Below are 22,796 nucleotides of genomic sequence, written 5' to 3' on the forward strand. Positions count from 1 at the left end.
TGCGGTGAATGCACACCTGTACAGACTGTATTGTCTGTGTTGACTGAGTAAGTTGATGTTAGTGGAATGACAAGGATTAGTGTGGATGACTGTTGTTGTTATAATAATATGTATTTTTTACCTGTAAGTTTATGAGATATTTTAAGTCTGTATTCATATTGCTTTTGGACTATTTACAATACAATTCTGTCCACTTTTTTCAGTCATTATTGATTATTGTCAATATCAGGACAAAAGTACCGATAGGGAGAACATCTACTTCTTTTTTTTGATAGTTTAGCCATTATCATAGCAATGGTGGAGAGTGTGTTTGTTTTATTATTTATTTTTTTATTTCAAAAGGAGTTGTTGAATATACACATACATTAAAACTGCATCCTTATATATGTCTTTTTTCTTTTCTTTTTCCTGAAAGTGCAGCAACAGTGGGGGCTGCTCAGTCTCAGAGTAGCTATGGTAACTGCTTAATAGTTTAAGCATTTGCTGTAGCCCACTCTCAAGGCTGAAAAATGCAAAAAGCAAAACACTGTACACAGTGTACATTTTCCAAGCAAGAAAAAAAAAAAAAAGAAGACGAAAAAATACAATCAAATTCATGATGACAAATGGTTCTGGAATACATTTGAATATATATCAATTGAAATTGCATGTAACTACATGGTATACTAACGATTACTACTGGTCATGATTATTCATACTACTCATTGCCAAATTGTTCACATTGCAATGGGGCAAATGTGTCATAAATAGATTGGATCCTATTTTAACTTGACTTGGCTTGTGAATCAAGTAAACAATGAGACAGCAGATGTGTGACAGCATACTTATAAATATAAATATTTCTGGTTAATATTAGACGTAGACAGAATCATACATTTATTTTAAGGCTTTCCCATTTTTCTCACGTTTTCTGACATATATATGTGTGTAAGGCATGAAGCGGAGGATAATTGATTTAATTAATTTGAAATTTATGTTAATTACGTATTCCGTCACTATGATGTAGTCATGTGGCTGTTTATCTGCATCTGAATTGGCTTTAATTACAGCCAGAGACTGTAACAGGAATATGGCGTTGATAAACACGGGACTTAGAACAACAATGATTCATTTCATGTAAAACAGAAAAATGACTTAAGTTTGAATGAAAACCTTCGTTTTTGAGAGGAAATTCATGCAGGAGAAACGTTTTAACAACTGTCATAAGTCATGCAGAAGTACATGTACGAAAAATGAAAAACAAAAAAAAACCATAAGCACAGAAAAGAATGTCCAAGATAAACAACATACAGTATGTTGGTGCAAATCAAAATGTGAGCCCCATAGACTTTGATACAAGATGGTAATGGTACTTGTATTCCTATGGGACTGAAGCCCACTCCATATGGCTCGTGGGTGAGTGGCAAACTAGGCAGTTATCTTGCTCAGGGAGATGTGGAAAGTGTGAAGGTAGAGGCTGTGGAGAGGTGGAAGGAGGGAGGGGGGGGGGCAGAGGCATTACAGATGCAAAGAGGGAAGGGATATCAGACTCCGTATCAAAACAGACAAAGCTATCTACCTTGCAAGTCAGCTTTCATCAATGCAACTTTTGTCGGCAAAATAATAGGAAAGGAAAAGGCAAAGTATACCAGCCGTTAGTAAAGCACCAAGACGTCAGAGATGGAGTAACAGAGACACAGGCTGTTGAAGCAGGAGAGACAGAGTGAGGAGTGAAGTGTTTGTTTGTCCTCAGACAGAGCCAGAGGGGAAGAATCGCACTGTATCATGGATGGCCAGGTTAAGTCAAACTGTAACAGCAACTACTCTCTAAAATGGCATCAGCAATATGAAGTAAAAGCATGCAATTGTTACGTCATTAATATGTGAAGTGGCTACGACTGCCCATGATGTTCAGTAAAATTGAAAGCCATAGAAAAAAAGCTGCATATTTTCTCTCATGTATATTCTGAAATGATCTCTGCTTTATTCAAACACTATCAGCAACTATATTCTACCTCCTGACTCCATCAGCACAATCCAATAAATGTGTTATCGCAGGAGCCATTTTCCATTGAGAGCGACCATTGATTCCGAGCGGTACACAGCGAAAAACAACAAGTTCGACAGACCCGCACAGGGTGCTGAATTTGATTAGATTTGTAATGACGGAACATGAAAAGATCAGAAGTTGCATACTCAATAGAAAAAGAGTGGATGAATTGTGAAATTAAACTAAGTGAGTGACGATGAAAAATAAATCAAATATTGTCTCTGGATGTGGTGCACACATTAGACTGGGCAAATGATATTCATGCATGCAACAAAGGCTTCATACATAATTCAAAAGGATTGCTTCTGGCAAACTCTCAGATCCAGCAAGCATGCATAGAGCAAAACAGAATGGGGATAAAATGGGAAATAACACTGGCAGTACAAATATGGCAGAGAGAATAATCAGATTATGGCCAAGTGAAACAGAAATGATTGCCTGTGGAGGAGTGTCGGTGCTTGATGCATTCTAACAGAATACTAACACACTTTATGGATGTTAAATTATGAGCCACAGGTTGGCAGTGTGGGTGTGCTTCACTGTGTATATATGTCCTTGTCAGACAACTATGAGTATGGGAGGATTGAGCTGCAACTCCGCTGTGTTGTAATGACACCCTAGGTTAGTTTTGTGATACTGACGGGGAAAACCAGAGTAATTAAGATGATTTAAGGGAAACTTGTCTGATTTTATCAATACAATCAAAATCAACCCCCCCCCCCTTCCCCTCTCAGTTGAAGTTTCCTCAGTGGTCCGGGAGACTACTCACCTTCGCATCCTCTCTCTATCTGTCCAACACAATCCAGAGCATCTGACATCAAGTCTGGGAGCCGCCCGTTCAGATCCACTGATGCCAGACAACCTTGGAAACCCTCCTTGGCATGCACCAGCTTGGGCAGATCCTTGTACATCTCCTTAGCCACCCCACCAATGTAAAGGTTACCTGTAAAGACATGAGAAATATGACAATACTGACCCCTAGTGGAAAGAAAACATGGTGCAGGGCTTACCATATCATGCTTTTTAAGGTGAGGTCAAAAGCACACCATTTTAGACAGCAATGTAATTGGGCTTGCACTGTCATTTTCCAGGCTGGTATTGTTTTCACCTTGCAAGTCTGTGTGTGCATGTGTCATCATGGTGAACTAGCACAGAGATCAGGTTTTGGCAGGTGTTTATATGCCTGTGTGTCTGCGGACAGGTTTTGTCACTGCAATAGTGTCACTACTGTGCAAGATACAGTGACAAAACTTTATATGTGCACAGTTGAGATCAAAATGTAGATCGAGTGCGAAGATGGGTTTGGTCCAGCACATGCTATAATGAGTAATAACTACTGAGTACTCATTGGTTTGGAACATCTTCATGGTGATGGGCATCACAGCTGGTGTGATCCCCTCTAGTTAATTAATGATGACAGTTGTTTGATGACATTTCTACACACATGAAGGAGTGCAGGAGGTTAATTAATGTCAATCTTGCTTAAAAAACACTTTTCCAATTGGGTCCAATGACATTTTTTCTGAGCTATGACACAATATCAATATTGTCTTTCATGTCATGTTCAAGCCACAAATTTGTCGCCCGCTTTGTACTGATTCATTGAAGTTTTTTTAATGACAATGATTACAACATTCTTCAAGGTAGAGCGCTAATTATGCCAATATCCTTTTATCCAAGGTTGGTCTGCTAATTACAAATGCTCTTTTCTATGAACTCCCCGCTCCACACACACACCATTAGTGTTGGCTGCTGGACAGCAGAGTTCTTAAGTTCTTGTTGAAGGGTACCTTAGAGGTGGTAATAAGTGAGGACCAAGATTTTTCCCTCCAACCCCCCGGGGTTTACCTGCTGCTGCAACCGCGAATCTGCTTTTTCTCACCTCTGGGCCACTGCTGCCCCAATTTCATGAAATCTAAAAAAGATATCTAAATTCACTTTGCCTACGCACCCTTCAGGTCCAGGTTTTTGGCTCCTGTGGTCGTCTGCGTGGTGACCTTGGTATCAATCTTGACAGTGTGGAGGTTGTTGGTGTCTCTGGAGATTATGACATTGTGCCAGTGGTTGTCGTTCAGGGGCTTGTTGGAGTTGCCTTTGATCAGATGGGCTCCGTTGCCCAGGTCAGAAACATAGTGCAGGTAACTGCAACCAGACATCGAGCAACGTGAGCGACAATGTGCAGAAATGAAGGGACATGAAAACACTGTGTTATGAAAAAGACTTAAACCATAGCATTGTCTGTTCGCTGTTGCTGTAACCCAAATACACGCAGATATTTTTTAGATATATACTGTATAATTAGTCACATCCAAATTATTTATAGCTCCCTTAACAAACCTGTGACTAGTGATAGTGTTTAACCGACAACATACATCAGACAGTAACAAGAGCAAAATAAAAAATAAATAAATAAATAAAAATAAAAAAGTAGAAAAGTCTAATGAACCTTTGAAAACTGGAGCAAGAGTGTCCATGAGTGCGTTGCTGGTGTTGCTGAGTGTCTGTGCGTTCAAATGTTTACATGAGAGAGTATCAGCAAGTGCAGCTGTCTGAAAAAGAGCTAAATAAAAGGTTTTGGGCTGTGCTCAACAAATTGGTCTTAAATTCTTTGGTTTACAGGCGGTTTATGATTTGCATGCTCATTTTAATTAAAATGTATGCCTTTAATGTTTAGCATGTTGAATAATAATTAACTTCAGGCATTACTTAAAAGAAGGTCATTCTATAGCTGCATTTCAGTAATAAGAAATGCAGCCTTGTGTAGTTGATTCCCTTTTATGTCGGGTATTTGTTGTGCCTTCATGAAGATTTAAAAAGAGCAGTAATAGCCAACAGCTCTTTCAGAGAATATTCTGGCATAGAGGTGATAAGAAAAGAATTTGAATTCCCATAATAATGGCATGAAAAGCTGTCAAGAATTATATTCTGTTTGGAAACTGCCATAAAATATGAAGAGTTGCATTATTAAAACCATAATCCATTTATATGGATATTCTTACATAAATAAACATCTCGCTACACCAGTATAAAAATAATTCAACACAGATGAAAGCTTTTTTTTGCTTTTCACATTTGCTGGTCTTTACACCTGGTGGCAGGCAGGTCTGCCCTGCAAATAAAGTCCTGTGTGCGCGCGTGCGTGCGTGCGTGCATGTGTGCATGTGTGCATTTGTGTGTGTGTGTGTGTGTGTGTGTGAAGAGAAGAGCTCAAGAGTTACTGTAGCCTGAGCAGTGACAGCCACAGCAGCTAAATAAAAACATGAAGCCGCCTACACCAAATCAAACTTCTACTGGCAGCATTGTTGTTTGACAAATCATCTCCGAGCAGAGCAGAAGAAACAGACTGCACTGACTGCTGCACCAAATATGGAGTCAAATCTACCAGAAAAAGAACAAAATATCTTAAAATATCTACAAAAAGCTCAGTGTCAGCGCTGGAAGATTTAACAGATGTGAGTGGGATCTGCTGTAGATAAGTGGGAGAACACTCAGTCAAAGTTTCTGCACTCAGACTTCAACAGGGAAGTATTCACTTACCCTTTGACCAGCTCCACCACGATGAAGTCGTTCCCATCCCCGCTGTTGTAAAGGATGAGCCCGTCGGAGGAGGTGGTTTTGAACTGGAAGAAAAGGTGCATGGAGTAGTAGGCCTGCAAGGTGGTGAGGGTCACGTAGCTGGAGCGCGACTTGAAGGTGACGGGGTCGGCGATGATGTTCTTGAAGCCAATCATGGCATTGAGCTCACAGTAGTCAATGTCACCGTTTTTACAGAGGTCTATGTAGGCCATGCCATTGAAGGCGAGGCTCTGGAGGTGGCCGATGAAGTTGGACGGCACCATGGACAAGAAGCGCTTCTCTGTCACAATGCCCGTCTCAATGTTATGGAACTCCAGCTGGGTGTGGTCGCCCGCCATTTGACCTTTGACCGGCAGAGGAGGGAGGAGGGAGAGAGGACGTTATGGGGGGTATACGACAATTAAAGAGGCAACTGATGGGTCGCCTAGAAATCTTCTAAATCAGTGGTTCTCAAAGTGGGGTCTGGGGACCCCCAGTGGTCCTTGAGGGAGTTCGTGGGGGTCCCCAGCTAAAAGGGAAATCATTTATTTTCACTATAATTCCACCCATAAGTAACACAGTGACAGAATATATGACTATTTTGGTCATGGGTTTCTAAACACTTTCTGTAACAAAACATTTTAAAGTAAAAATCTTATCAGACGGGGGTCCATGGTCTAATCTGTGTCAGTTTAGTGGTCCTTCATATGAAAACGTTGTGACGCCACGTTGTGGGACATTAAAGAAATCTAACATGAATTCCAGAAAAAAGAAATTTACATTCTCCACTGCTGTGTGTCAGAATAGTTTGGTTGTAAAATGAATAGTATCATTAATTCAAGTCGGTGCAATTCACCCATAAGGACAGAATTCAGCACATCGCACCTTATTATCTATAGAAATGTGCCTTACATCATTTTATTAGGACAGGTTTTTAACATGTCCCTATGAATCATGAGGAGCAACATTTGGCCTTGAACTGAAAAGAGACCTTCAATAGTACACTCTTTCAGAAAAACAAATGAATGAATGAATGCTCTCTCCACAGCGGAGTACAGCACGGAATAATACACTTGAAGTTGTTTTTTTATTCTGTATAAGAGCGTGTGTCTTACCTAATATCTGAGAGCCCAACACATGTTACAGGTAATTTAAGTGTATAGGAGGAAAGTACTATTCTGTCAGAGGAAGAGAGGAAGAGGAGTACCTTCTACAGGCGGCAGATCATCTACGGTCAGTTTCAAACTCTTGCCCCTCCTGAACACACGCACTGTGTGCCACTCATTATCGTTCAGATTCTGACCCGCAAAAATAGTCTCTGGACCTTTACCTGCAGGACAGTCCAAACAACGGTTAACACACATGCATGCATACAAAACAGACACACACACATAATAGAGAGGCTGAGAGATAGGAGATATAAACAGTATCAGAGAGGGAGGGGGAGGAGGGGCGATCGGAAGGAGGACAGAGTGAATGAGTTAAGTAGTTTGACAGAGACAGAAAACATTAAGGTAAACATAGTTAATGGGCCATAAAAAAAACACATCATTCTGACTTGCATTTGCTGTCCTGCACCATTAGATAGGGCATCACATTCCTGAGTTCTCACTGAACACCATTCTCGACAAACAAAGAGGAGGGAGGCAGTAATCAGGATGTCACTTAATTATCACCGATGGTACTCACACTAACTGTTTTGTGAGGTTTTGATTTAACTAAAGAGAAAAGGGATAATTAGATGTTTTATTACAGCTGGTCTCTCATCTTGTGTTTTTTTTTTTTTTTTTACCCCATTCCTCTCATGCCACTTGGTGGCAGCAAATGACTATACCAAAAGGCTACAACAGAGCAAAGCACTTATCTGAGCATCACTCTCCATCTTGTTTACTTACAGACCCAGCATTTGATTTCGCTCATGTCCAACACATGAAATGAAACAGTGATACGGGAGGAAATACTTGAATAATGGAAGCAGTGTTCTTGGTGGTGAAAAGAACCCCTTTTAAAGCAAATACAGACAGTCTATTGTTCTTGGAAAATACAGGAAATACAGAATGTGATTTTCATCAGCAGCCTTGAAAATGATTGAGTGTTTAGGAAAAAGCCAGCAGGTAACAGGTAGCTACGGTAACACTGTGCACAAACTCTATTATTAAATCTGCTGCACTTCATTAAATCCATAAATACCTTCAAATAACCATTCAACTGAAAAACATTTCACTAATAAAAAATACTGAACCATCCCCTTCGCACATCCTGAAACCAGCGTGTTAATATTCCATGACGTGTGTCACTGCTGGCAAGTAGTAAAGCAGATGTCACACAGAATCTAAATCAAATGCGATTCCACATAATCGAATTTGGAATCACAGATAAGATAAATCATTGCAACTGCAACAAATCTCTGTGATCTCATGAGCGGAAAGAAAAAAAAAAAAAAAAAAAAAAAAAAATCTCTCCCAGATACACTTCTGCTTTTAGAAATTCCAACATTGGTCCAATTGGGGCAACGCATTATTTTTTCATGCAGCCTCCGTCTTAGAGCATCTTTGAATTGCTATATGGCTGTGATGTTCCCCTCCTGGGCTCACAGAACCAAACAGACCAATTAAGACACCACTGTGACAATATTAAAATCCCCGGGCTCCGGATACCTTGCCCACTGTGGGGAGCATTTCAGATGGGTGCCAGGTTCGTTCCCCTGAACCCATTTATGGCTATTTATTTCCTGCTTTTCTGCAATCTTCAAAGCACCCAATGCAATGTGTATGCAAATCTGAGGGTGCCAAAGTACTGGGACACACTCAATCTCAGAGGCACAGTTCTGCTTTGTAAGCACTAAACACCGGGGCAGGATTGAAACCAGACGACTGGCGAGGGATTAAGGATGAGAGATATGAAATAATAGGATGGAGTTGGACTTGAAAGCATGCTTGATCTTTGCCTTCCATCATCCTGTCCTTGTTGCTCTCCAAGGAGGAAAGAAAAGGAAGGGGGAAAAGAGGTCAATCGTATTAAGCAGCACATTCTTGCACAACATCCACTACTGTAGGGCCTGGTTTTACGCCTGTTGTGCAGTCTGCGGTCCAAACTGCCAGCTGCTGGCCAGACATTAAGGGCCTTTAGTCCGCTGTCTGCGCGTGCAGCCCTCTCTAGTGCCCTCGCTGATGGTGATCTATCTGCAGTGATGGATCTACAGTGATCCCTCCCTGCCTCATTGACTTCAGGCCCAAGGGAACAGTGGAGAAGTGTGGCACAGGGCAGCATGAGAAGATGTGATTATCCAGTCAATCAGCTCTGGCTGGCTGGATGACAGGCCAGATACTGGTGGTGCCTGACCCGACCGCTGTGACTCACCCAGGTGGAGGGGGGGAAAAAAAAAAAAAAAGAGAGACTCACTGACCAAGCAGCAGGCCACCACTGCTGGATTACCATCAACACAGACATCAAAGCCAGCACACATAGAGAGGCAAACTTAGCAGGCTGCCATGCCAGGCGACCTGCTTGTCCAATCAATGCCCTGCTAACTGAAAACACACGGAGAAAATGTTTAAGCAAGCAGAGGTTAAATGGTGTCAAAACAATATATGATGACAATCGCTGCTAATCTGCTGCTCCGTGTCATTTGCATTTAGGTTTATTTGTTCTATAAACAGAGACTGCTCCATACTGAACGTGTTGAAAGGTTGTTGCTCGATCTAACTGCCATCAAATCCCTGAGATCAGGGGTTTTTTTAGGTTTTTTTTTTTCACAATGACTGCATAATCGTGTCATGTTAACGGCGGCTGCCGGCTTGACAGGAAAAGTCCCTCAGCGTGCTCTAACTTTGGGTGATGTTCAATGTTTATTCTCAGCTTTCAATGTAAGTTGCTAATGTTGGTTACAAGGACTGCTGAGCCAACATGTTAGCCCCTTTATGAAACTAATTCGCAGCGACCACAAAGAGCATCATCATAATTACTCCTAAATCTAAAGCACTCCACTGTTGTTTCCCTTCACGGGATACTCAGTTTACACTGGCGTCACAGGCAGACACACACACACACACACACACACACTAACACTAACACTAACACACACACACACACACACACACACACATCAATGACACACACACACACACACACACACACACACACACACACACAGTCAGCTTTTGATCTCACTGCTATAGCTTATTGGTGGTGGCTTATTTTTGCTGAAGGGAGGGGCAGTCTAAATTGTTTGGGAGAGCAGATCTTCCCTTATAAGATTTGCTATATGAAAAATAGATCACTATTATTTTGAGATTGTAGGGGGAGGGCTGTTGCAGGGTCCAAAGAAAAACATCAATAACTCTGGGGAGTGGCCTGATTTTCTAAAAAGAAAAACATAGAGTTGAGCCCTCTTCCACACTCACTCAATCATTTTTGTACAGTCCCTTACTACATCATAATTTATGCCGTGGTGAATAGGGATATATTTTTATCTTCAGGTTGACTCATCTACACTGTAATTTCTCCCTAAATGACAGATAGATTCAATCAGTCTGCTCGACACAGAGATTAGCTTTCCTAGCATAAAGGTGGGCACCATTAAATTCTAATATCAGTATTTTAATAGTTTGATTTCGGATTTGAGGATTTTAGCTGCAGTCAGTGAGCGTGTACTATCAATGTTAGTGATGATGAAAATAGCGGTCTTCAGAATGTACACGTCTTCATATTTCCATCTAACCACAAAACCACCGAGTTGTGCAATGATGTAGCAAAAATCAATCCGAATTCATACACATCTTTTTGCCAACATACACTGTGCATCACAAGCACTCAATAATAGTGGCAAACACAGCTGATAAGCACAGAGTGTGTACCTCACCCCCCTATGCATCTGCCCTTTAAATCATCCCCTCATCTATCATTCCAACATGCACACAGGTGTAATTTCCATGTAACAGAATCTCCTCCTGCTCTTTCACACTAAATAAGCCAAAAAAAAAGAAAGACTGATGCGTGGAAATGATCAATTATGAGAGAAAAAAAACTGCCTTGAGTTACTGCTCAAGAAGGTCAGGGAGAGAATAATCACTGCATCCTGGCTCCACTGTAAATTGTGATTATCCTGCAGTTCAAATTAATGAATAATAGAAGACCGGAATGGCAGAGAAAAAAAAAAAAAAAAGCCAATCTGTCACAAGATATTTTTAGATCATATTTTTAGTTTGTTGTCACTCAGTGCCTGTTAACAGTGTTTAAGTCGGAGTGGCAGTGTTTTCTTCAGACAGCTCTGGGCAGCCCCAGGGAGCCAAGGTCCCTAATAGACAGTGATGTGTTCTTTGAGTCGCTGCTCTGAAATTCTTCATCCACCGAGCTGACCGGAGCTGCAGCGCCTGACAAGACACATTAATTAACACAGAAAAAAAGAGGACAAAAATAACATGGAGAAAAATAACAACCTAGAAAAAAAAAAAAAAAAAAAAAAAAAAAAATGAATTAAACGCTTCATAAGTGGAAATGCACGCACTGGCTTAGCACAGTTCTATCCAAGAACTTCAATTAAACATTTTCTTATGACACAATTAGGTCTGAATCTATTAAAAAAAAAAAGACCTGCTTCTTTTTTCTCTGAATTTTACTTAAACATTCATTTTCCCTGTAGCATGATATTAAATGTTGATGGAATCAAAATAATTTCTCTTTGAATTACAGAGCAGCTTAGTTCTGTGTGGGAACTTCTAGTGTATATTTCTTCCATCTATAAAACATTAGTTAATTCTGTAAATGTGATTAGTATTTTATTACTTTTAAGACTATTATTTTTATGCAAATAACAGAGGTACACTAAGAAAATGTACACAAACAGAATTCACACCAATATAAATATATGTACATGTCAGCATGACATCAGTTTAACAAACTAGTGCTAGTCTGGTAATTTCATTTTTGCATTATTCCTACAGCACTGTGTGAAATCATCCAGCCTTTTAAGACACACTGCACACACTACACTGCACTGTTTTCTAAGAAAGTGACTAAAGCAGCTATTGAACCTACAGTGGTGTTCATATTAAAGATTGTGTATTTTCTTTCCTTCAACCAGAACTTCAATGCAACACTGCATTCTGGCACCGACTGAAGCTAAATATCAGAAGAGAAAAATGAATAACGATAGAAATAAAGTAATCCAAAGAGCAAATAACAACCCCCTGGTGTCCATGCATGCACAGATTATGCCTCCACACTATCCTCATAAACCAAGAATGACCTTTTAAAGCACTGAAAGGCGGGAATTAGAGCTTAGAGCTTTTAATTTGCATACACAAACAAGGGATGCAATCCAAGATGCATGAACAATGCTATTTAGCATTTAGAAAGGTGTTAAGAAGGGCTGGCTAGAGGTCACGTCATGTGATTCCGCGCGGAGGCGTTTTGTTGTGTAAGTCTCCGCTTCTCATCAGGCGTTGACCTTCAAATACTGTAACGCTTCTCACACAAAGAGATCCAACACTGGTGTTTTCAGAGAACAGTTTGTTCTTATATACAATGTGACACTGGCACTCCATTATAGAGCCTAAACTGACTAATATCTGTTGGTATTTACTGATACTGAGAATGTGTCTGTCACTTCAGAATCGTTAAACAGGAAGAAAGCTCGCGTATTATGACTCCGGTGAAGTAATTATTAATTCATCACTGTTCCTGAATAATAAATGTCAGGGATATTTACCTCCCAAAATATTGCAATGTAACCTCTCTGTTGAAACAGACACACATACACACACACACACACACACACACACACACTGTGAGTCCCACAACAAGATCTATTCTCTCTCCCTCCCTCTTCATCCCTTTCTTTCTGCTCTGTGAGGCAGGTTAATGAGAATAATAAAATCACACTCTGTATTTCCTCTGTACCTTGAATGGCGTCATCAATTTACAACCAGCGTGAAATATTGGAGTAGAAAGGAAACCAGAAAAAAAAAAAAAAAAAAAAGCGAGGGGGGAGACAAGGAAATCATGCATGTCTAAAATACCTGCGCTCCCAAGGCATGTGTCTTATATCAGCCTGAATTCATGAGTGAGAAGGTTTGTTAATTAGAAACAACTGAGTGTGTAGAATCGCTGCCATATTTAGGTTTGTGATTAATTCAAGCCTCCCTCCCTCTCGCTCATTATTCTCCTGGACAGCTGATGCACACAACACCACCAAGCAATTCTTATGAACCCACACCTCTATGACAAAATGTAATGTTTATGTCAATGCAAGGTGCAAGCCACATATATAATTTCAAAGCTTTAGGATGTTTAAATGTCAGGATCACATACTGGCTGCAGAGAAGAAATTGTAAACCTGGCTACGTGACAACACAGCTTGGGACTAAAAACAAGAACGTCCAGAAACAGTAAGAGTTAGAGAAGAAGATGAAGAAGAAGAAGAAAAGGTGAACAGTAACTTACTGGAGGTACAGTTAATCCTGATACAATCTAGATGGGGAAGAATAGATGAGAGATAAATTCATCTTTCAACGTTACAGCTGCAGACATCATTAAAGCATACAGTCCACCCCTCTGGGGACACACACACGGACACTGTCCGTCCTCTGATGCTCTCACCCGTGGCCCCGAGCTGCAGCGAGCTGGTAAAAGCACTACAGTGGAGCTGGGCCAGAGGAGCACAGCATGGAGTATAAAAGAATACAAGTTCCAGCCATGTAGAATAGAGAATCATGAGGGCTGAGTTTTCGCTTTATGACATTGTTTCGTTTTGTTTTTGCCAGGTAGCCAAACAAAATGTTTTTTGCAAGCTGGGGGATTTTTCTGTTCATTTTTAGAATATGATCTTCTATTCAGTGTGAGAGCATCAGATTTTAGTCAGGGTCAGACAGGGCCAGGTGGGAGGTGGGTATTTTTCGATTCTCTCCACCCCCGTTTCTCTCTCTCTCTCTCTCTCTCTCTCTCCGACTATCTCTTCATCTGTCCGACTTCTACATCTTTCCACGCTACTTTCCCACCTTTGTGCATTGTCTCATGCACTACATCATATTATGACTTTAATAAGGTTAATGATATGCAAAAAAATCCAATTGAACCACTGTTGCTGATGCTTTAAGCAACAGTTGTTTGTGTATTCGTATATAACGGTATGATCAACTTATAAACTATGATGTGTTATTATAGGATTTACCACCCACTACCTATAAGGGAGGTAAAATTTGCTATTTGCATAACTTCACCAGCATTAAAATGCTGCTTACATGTTAAAGCATAAGTTAAAGTTTTAATAATCCAATCATATAAGGTCTATAATAATATAATATTCTGCATGAAGGGTATTTTAACTTTTAATACTTTTTTTCTGATTTATACTCTGACTTAAAAAAAAACATTTGAAGGCAAAACTACTAAATATTTTCCTAAAAAGTATCTCAATATTTCTCCCACCATAATAGAGTTATCTTTTTTTTTTTCATGGTAACAGTTACTGATGGCCTACTCCTCATTAAGCTTGTATCGCTCAGCAGTGCCTTATAGACTGCCACCATTACTTTATCTTTTCTTTACCTCTCTGGTTCCCGAGGCTCAGCTCGCGTCGTGCTCTGAGAAAGGTGACCCAGATCAAACTCCCTCCCCTCCTTCCCCGTTTGGCCCCGTCTGTCGTGTGTTGTCAACCACAGCAGAAAAGTGGTCGCAAACAGCCAGAGACCAACACTAGCCCTACCCTTACAGGGAATGCTCTGCTTTTTGAATGAGGGGTGAGGAAGACAGGCTTCAAGGGCTGATGGCTGGGGACGAACTCACAAAAAAAAAAAAAAAAAAAAAAAAACCTTTAAAATGTGATATAATAATAATATAATTCAAACATGAAACAGAACACAGTGACCTGTTGCTTTCATCAGAAGGCATCTTTCGTTTGTAGTTCCCATGATCTGACTCGCGAGCCCTGTCAGTGTGTGGCGCTGTTGTCTTCCACGGTGGTGCAGGGGGGGGGGGGGGACACATGCTTCCTTGTGGTTGACAGCAGACACAGACTGTCTACTTTGCATGCACGGCTAAACGGCTCCGCTTAGGGAGCCCATTTCTGTTTAGCCAGTGGAAAGGAGAAATAGATGGCTATCATTTGTGCGGCATTGCTCTGTTTGAGAGATATCAAACTTTTCACAGGCATCATTGGATTCTTTCCCGAGCAAATAAGCACACACATACACACACTCACACAGACTCTTTCATTTTGCCCTCAATTTTTTTTTTTTTTTTTTGCTGTAGGCAGGGGGGGAGGGGTGGAGCATGTCTTTCCCTGTGCTCATTTAAGATACATTTGCTGATTTATGTGCGATCATGCATTCTTCCTACAATGATTAAAGTGCATAGGAACAAATGATTAAATGATTAAAAAAAAAACACGTGTGTGCAACTAGGGGATATTAGAGAAGAGGTGTGATATTACAAACACCCTCCTTCATCTTCAATTGTTAGCTTCTTATTATGAATGATAACTGGGTGTATCTGTAAATGCACCAGGAAAGAATACAGCAGTGTGTGCGCTGTGAGGGCAATTCCCTTTAGAGCAATGCACACGTATGGATGTCGATCTGGGGTCAGCTGATGGAGTGGGCAGCGAGCATTCCCTGCTGGGCAATGGCAGCTGTGTGCTCAACTGGCAGTGAGCGGAGAGCCGCAGACTCTTGCCATTGAAAGTCTTTACACCATCTCCTTCTATTCAAAATATGTATAATATAAGAATAACTGGGGTGTGTGGATGTGTGTGTGTGTGTGTGTGAGAGAGAGTGTGCGTATTTGAAAGCGTTATCGAGCTTAATTTAGTGTTATCTGACACATGACTGTGCGGCTGCAGCCGGTGCATGTCCGAGACGTTACCTAAATTGACAGTCAGGCGCACGCGGCCGCTCTCCAGCTCGAGACGCAGGCTGTCAGCCGAGTCCCGAGACGTGGTGGCTATTAGGATGCCATAGGCTCGCTGGGAGCGGAAGCGCAGGGACACATCCTCAGCTTCTGTGTGCATCACCACGGGCAGCTGGACCTTCATGAACTTACTGCCGTCATAGCTGAGGATGGTCGCCTCTGCAGAGAGAAGGAGGAAGAGAAACTGGATGAGTGACGGGTAAAATGGAGTGTGGCAGTTTTTAAAGTAGATGATGTCTTATTTGTGGATATAATTCAGCGCTGTAACTTTCAGTCTGGAGTCTGGAAGAAATACATTAGAGGGGAAGACATTCAATAGAGAGCATGTATTCAAATACAGAGTGAGACGGCCCATTATGCACCGAGATACTCCTACTGCAACACAAGCTTTGCAGTGAACCAGCGCTGACTTGTCATCCATTCACACAGGAATGATTAAACCATGATGCTGACAAACACAGGGATGACTTCAGTCTTCCAGGAGTGTCTCCAGATGTGTTTGTCAGACATGTGCTTTGCAGAATTGCTAAGGAGGAGCACTCCACTGATGAATCCAGCTACTATTAGGCTGCTAGAAATACAAATACAACACAAAGAGAGTCAGTTCAAAGAGAAAGTGACTGCAAAATGGCATGTGCGCAGATATGTCATCCAAGAGCAGCGCGCAAACACTTGTCACTAGTGTTGCATTGCATAAGACTGTGTACTACAGCTGACAGCTACCCAAACTCCCTCCAAAGTCTGAGTCCTGTCTTCTCTGTGCCAGTGGAAGCGCTGCCCTCCATCAGTGAAAAGAGCATGGAAGTACATACATGCTATGACAGTAGACACACAGAAGACAGTGAACACATCATGACAAGCAGAAAGATCTTACTGGAGAGGAAATAAAGGAAACAACGCCAATACAAACTAACAGAGGTAATAACAAGTAGCAGCATTATATCCACAATTTTTGTATCTGCTATATAATAGTGGGAAACTACAAAAGGACAAATTGGTATTGACTGAGGGGGAAAAATACAAACGGTGACAGAATCGTAATAGTCTGTGGACCTTGAATATTGAGCTTCTGCTCAGGGTGACTGCATTTACTCAAAGCATTAGGCAGGAGAAATGCTGGGGCGATTGTTTAACACCGGCAGGAGGTTGTAACAGCATTTCCGGTAGTGTAACTAAACCAAAACCCAATAACAAAGCCATTACTGCAGCCGCAGTGCTGAAACAGATAGAAGGCGAGTTGGAGGGACGGGAGATGGAGAGAGGTGGGGGTGATAGGGTACCAATGTACACACACCACCTCATCACCACTTCCTCATCACACAGAGCCAATGTCACATCCATCCCCTGGGATGACTCCGTCACATTCCTCACCCAAATCCAATTTCTCCACGACCTCCTGGGGTATGCTGCAGATGACAGGGGCGTGTGACAAACGAGTTCTCACTGCTAAACTGTCTGCTTCCTGCCAGGCAGCTAAAGCAAAGAGCTGCATTTGGAAACTGTTAGCAGATGCCAGGAAAAATGGAGCAACTGTTCAAACTCCTAACACTTGAAAAAATGTTTGTCGCTGCAATATTAGCTAGCACTTAGACCCAACGAGAGCATTTCCTCGCCGTGTTTGACTTATCCTCTGCATGTGTCTACGCTTCATGCTGTATACAAATACACAGCCACTGTCTGGTGCTCAGGTGTATGTTTACTCTGGGAGGATGGGACGTGAAAACCATTACTGCTAAACAATGAGTGACAGATCTAAGTGCTGCACTGTATAGAATTTCTGCTCCAGCATAAACCTTGCTCCTTTTAAAATGCCTCCGTTTGAAACTGGATCCATTATACCCTGAAAAAAATGCTCAAGGTAAAAAGGAAAGAAAACAAAAAGAAGAAAAATCTAACACTGCACTGATGGTGACAATAATTCTTTGAATGGGTCTAGCACTGTGTAAGCACCGCTTCCTTAATTACTAAGTGTATATAAAAACAGTATGGAGTCTGGTCAATTGACTAAAAACAAATACCTGCTGAGAATCAAGGTGAGTAGAAAGGCGTCTGATGTGACCTCATAATATAAATAAAGAACGCTTTACTCATATGAATAATCTTCTTAGACTGAATAGATAAAATTAATTACAACTGGAGTAAACACTGAATTTCATTCAAGCTGTCACCACTGCTGAAACTCATACGAGAGCTCGTCTAGAATGGCATCAAAAAGAAACGTCCAGACAGATATGAAAATATGGAGACTGACGTGTGAAGGAAACATTACCTAATGCAAAGTGAGCACCTGTCAAAAATCCAATCCTGGAAGCCCAGTCATTTTTTTTTTTTTTTTAATGGCACTCCCATGTTTAATATCAAAATAAATTGAGAGGACTGAAGCTGGGAGTTTCTGCCTGTGCCAACCCAACGGGAGGCTGTCAGAGGGGAGATGGAGCATACCAAACTAAACCAAGCATTCATTTTCTGTCTCGTAAAGCACAATACAACATTGTTTTCTGATTTTCACAAGAGAACAAGGAGCAATTTGGGGGGAGGGGGGAGAGGGGAAGGAATGGAACAAGAGGGGGGGATTTGGAGGGTATTTCAAAGAGGTAACAAATAAGGCTTGTGGAGGCTACTAACAAGGGGGAGTAATGGCAGACAGGCTTCCTCCATTCTCCCCGAAGGAGAACAGGCTCTGCAGGAAGGGAGAGCTGTCAGCTGCATGTCACAGGATTGTGATGTCCCACAGTGTCAGGGCACCAGGCCCAATCCAATTCAAAAGTTGCTGGAATACAACCACTGCCGAAGGCTTTTTTTGGAAAATGTATGTTGAACATCCACAATAAACAGGAAGAAATGGCTTAGAGATATCATAAATAATTCAAGGCTGCTCATGTCTCTTTCACCGCAGCCTCTTCTTTGAGTATCTTAGTATACACGATCCGAGAAACAGACTCTCTGGCTATTAAAAGTGTGAAAAAAAGAGAAAAAAGTCTGCCATATCGAGTCGGAATTTTACGAGAAGACGGGGGGGGGGGGGGGGAAGGGGAGAGGAGGGGGGAGGATGGATATTAGCAGGAGATAAGATATCACGGGCCGACTTCACATCTTGCTGCTCCGTGGCCATAAGGCAACTTCATTAGGGCTAGGAAAATGAGAGCAGAGACAGAAAATGGATCAGTGTGTCCGTTCGGAGTGGTGGAATCTGCAGCTTCAGCTTGTGCTGCTGTCAGGAATACACGCGACAGCCAAGACGGTAAAGATTTAGTATGTGCGAATTAGGTTTCTCAGCCCACTGAGACTATTAAAAGGAGAATTACCATTTAGTTTAATGATTTACAAGTTAATCTCCAGTCTTTGGTCATTGCTGTGCTATCAAGGTCTTTCAACAAGACCCATTATCAGAAACTATAGAAACTGGAAATCAAAAGCCCTGATGTACAGATAAAACCTTGGAGGAAGAATGTGAGACTAATTGAATGTTTTACGTTTTAGGCTTTAGGTTTGTGTACTGAAACAAATATGATTGTTTATTTCACTCTTGGCCAAACCTCTGTTCCACAACACGTGCCTATATCCCCAGATAATCAACCCTGAGCACTCTCACAGTCACATTTTGCATGTTTTTCGACCAATTTTCTGCACATCTGTGTGCATCGCTTCAGGGCATGAGACAACCAGTTCTCTCTAATTTGTGACTATATTCAAGTGTGGTGAATGGTGACTAACACAGAGTGCGCTGTCAAAGGGCATGGCTAAAACGTGTTTTAATGCTAAAACTCAGCCATATTCCCCTTTAAGGGCATTTCACAATTACGCAATAACATTCTGCACCTCTTGGCTTTTGCTTCGGACCGATGGCAAATGGTTTTATGCTCTGAAAAGCAATAAATGTGCTCAAAGAACCAGTTTTTCTACAGTTATACTGATTTACATAATGTTTTGATGTATTCCATTGTAACGGTCTATGTTTTGGAACAAGATATCCTGCACCTAATGTGGATGGTGGGAATAATATATTGCAGTATTATGGATTCATGCCTTCAAAAAAAAAAAAAAAAATGTGTGCTCACATGTGCACACATCAGAAAGTTGTGTGTGTGTGTGTGTGTGTGTGTGTGTGTGTGTGTGTGTGTGTGTGTGAGTCAGGCACATGTAAGCAAACTTGTGTGTTGATCTATATATTGATGTTCCGCCCTTTATCTTTATTCATCGCAGGTATGTGTAACCGCCATCCATGTGAATTCATGCAGGTGCCGTCAGTGTTGGAATCCAGCACGTCATATCTCATTTGGGAATATGTGCATGTGCTGCAACGCACCTACTGCACCATCTGGGAGACGCCGCCTTAGCCTCACACTTGCAAGACTAATATTTGGGCTAATTAGCAACTGGAGGAACAATGAAGGGGAAGACATTTGGGATGCAAGGGGGAAAATTGCTTTGTCTGCTTAATTAAAATCTCTCAAAATAGGGCGAATAGCTCCATGGTTCTCTTCCGAAACTCCACCTCCTGTTCCTTCCACTCGTTGTCCTCCTCCTCCTCCGCCATATGCAGTAGCTATATTTTGCCACCGGGTGGTACACCATGCATGGATAAGTGAGAGCTGGGGTAATTCTTTTGACAGCTCCTCGGCCTGCTGGTGCCTGCTTCATCCTACCAGCGCAGAGGCAATCTGGAGCCATCAAAACAGCTGGCAGCACGCCGGGCCCCATCCTCCATACCACTGCTCCCACTCACACTCCCGTCGATGCCAGTCTCATACACAAAGCAGAGACAGCCAGATAAAATTTAAAAAAAAAAAAAAAAAAGAGAGAGAGTTTGGATTTGGACAGAGCAGCCGAGATGGCAGGAGACACTCGGGTGTGAGGAGGAAGACGAGAGGAGGGTCATGGTGGTGGAGACCCTCTGCAACACGCAGTTGATTCAAACGCAGAGATGCAGATTTTTTTTCTGCTGTTGTTTTCAGAATAAGTCAGAGTGGATTATGTCGTTTTAAATTTCCAGAGCACTCTCTGGATAAGTAAATCTCTTCCTGTAGTGAAACGATCTGTGCCCACTAAACCTCCCTCATGTACTATGCCCTAATTCCTGTCAACTCATTAGCTAGAATGGAGATGCACATGCGGAAAATCAGAGCAGCCTAACTGACACGTTCATCAGAGATGGAGGAGATTTAGATTCTCTCTTTCGTGTACTCTTTTAGCTCGAATATTAATTTCCTGTCTTCGCATTAACTACATTTCTGCAGTTACACGACAGGTCACATGTGATCAGACATTCAGGACTGAATCAGCCGCGCTCAGAGCAGTAAACAGGAAACGCATCATCTTCCGGGTATCACGTGCATCCGTGTTATTTTGCTTCCGTTCGACTCGGCAGATCTCGATCAAGCATCAAGCCGTGTCTTTAGCGTGTCATCAGCCAGACGTAGTCCGCATCCCATAAACCAGGGTATTTCAGCTAACTGCATTTTATAGGGTGAATGACTTAAGCGCAGAGTCGCACAAGCACATGTAGAGCTGACACATGTAACTGCGTGGGAGGTGTTACATTCCAACTAGAGTTCCTTTTTCTGGCCCCCCCTTGCCCCCCCCACCCGACGAAAACCTGTTCCGGCTGTCGTTCCTGTGCAGATGCATCACACTGTGATAACGGTGTCACATGCTTGGGCTCTTTTTTGACATTTGCCTTGAGTATGCATATGTTAATTGTTTTCGCTCATTTGCTTCTCTCGCTCCGTCGAGATTTCATGATGTAAATTCTGCACATACTGCTGCGGCATGAAACCTTTCCCCCTTCAGAAGCACAAGACAAATACATAATAATATATGTATTGTAAACATTGGCCGAGGGTAATTTTTGTGTTGATATCATATTCATTATAAATTCACAGTATACAGCAGTTTTACATACAGTGAATATGCACTTGATACACTTAATTCATGTATAAAAAAAAATATCATTAGGCCACTCATCTGTGATTATTCAAAAAGACATTTGAACTGTATTTTCAGACCTTCAAATGATTTTCATTACTCCCAAATCCTGGGCTGTTAATATGAGTTCATGTCGCTAATCTCTTTGGCGAAAGACCTATACATTTTATAACATATTTATCCAATCAGTCCGAAAATAAGCCAATGTAAAAATAATTGCCTCGGTGCAGACCGTACGAGCAAGTGAAGGATTTGGCGTCCTCGCACAGCTGTTTGCTGTTTTAATCGGGCTAGTGTTCAATCAAAGGGGTCAAAGGGCAATCCTTCATCACCAGGACCAACAAGCCAATGCTGAACAGGCGAGAAAAGCGAGTCCACGCTGAGCTTTGCATTTGTAAGCAAAGAAATGTCCTTATGGCTGCTTTTTTTTTTTTTCTCTCAGCCACATCATTACACATACAGTAACAAAAAAATATAAATACAATAAAAAGGATCTGCAGTGGAGTGTTAAGGCCAGGTTAGCAAGACGGTCTAACTTCACACAACTGCAGCTCTTACAATACGTAAATACATACACAGATATTGGTTTATTTATCAAGTCATAAGTTAGAACAAACACTGCAGATGGAATTTTGAGAAGACGATTTTCTTTTTATTTTACTATGAATGCCTAGAAAAAGCTGTGATACTCAGACTCAGGTGTGCTTCAGCTAAGACATGGAGCTCTCAGAGTTCAACTGTGTGACACTCACTCCTCCTATTTCTCTTCTGTGGAGGAGAGAGGGATAAGTATTCCGCACCAGGTCTGGTCATGAGCGAGTGGTTTGATGAGCCAAATGGTTAGCAGAAGACAGCCAATTTACAGGCTCGTGTGTATGGCGGACGTGACCAGGAGCTTCTCAGCGGTGCATCAGTCACCTGCCACTCAGCATGGTCTAAACATCAGCCAGTCAACACTTTGCTCACCCTGACTCATTCTGTCTGTCTGTCTGTCTGTCTGTCTGTCTGTCTGTCTGTCTGTCTGTCTGTCTGTCTGTCTGCCTGCCTGCCTCTCCACATGCAACACTTTTCTTTCCTGTCTTACATTACTTTCAGTTTGCTGCTGATGTTCAACCATCAGCCCAGATCAAAAAAAAAAAAAAAAAACCTGCAGGTTGTTGTCTGGTGATGCTGAACTTGAAAGGAGGTCCATTTCAGACAACGAATACTAAATCTATAGCGGATATAATTAAAACCCATTCTGCTTCTGCTTGTCTTTGATGTCAGTTATATTCACACTTCTGTGGTCGCATGCCTTTCTCAGAGGACAATGCACGGTGCGGAAGAAGTGTGTCACTGTGCAGCATCAGCGTCAACATTTCTCACACACACACACACGCAC

The 22,796-nt window shown here is 41.7% G+C and overlaps 1 protein-coding gene across 2 annotated transcripts in view; it reads right to left on the bottom strand.

Annotated features, from left to right (window-relative positions):
• Positions 1-22,796, bottom strand: part of LOC111220548 (neurexin-1a) — a 163,502-nt gene that overhangs the window by 121,605 nt on the left and 19,101 nt on the right. For both annotated transcript variants that reach the window (XM_022743641.1, XM_022743640.1), the window contains exons 5-10: positions 15,446-15,649; positions 13,028-13,054; positions 6,792-6,914; positions 5,567-5,948; positions 3,981-4,171; positions 2,799-2,972 (exon numbers count right to left, since the gene is read on the bottom strand). In XM_022743641.1, coding sequence (XP_022599362.1) covers positions 2,799-2,972; positions 3,981-4,171; positions 5,567-5,948; positions 6,792-6,914; positions 13,028-13,054; positions 15,446-15,649 — 1,101 coding nt within the window. The remainder of the gene's footprint in view (positions 1-2,798; positions 2,973-3,980; positions 4,172-5,566; positions 5,949-6,791; positions 6,915-13,027; positions 13,055-15,445; positions 15,650-22,796) is intronic.

Source organism: Seriola dumerili, unplaced genomic scaffold, assembly GCF_002260705.1.
Source record: "Seriola dumerili isolate Sdu_G_001 unplaced genomic scaffold, Sdu_1.0 BDQW01000073.1, whole genome shotgun sequence".
NCBI lineage: Eukaryota > Metazoa > Chordata > Actinopteri > Carangiformes > Carangidae > Seriola > Seriola dumerili.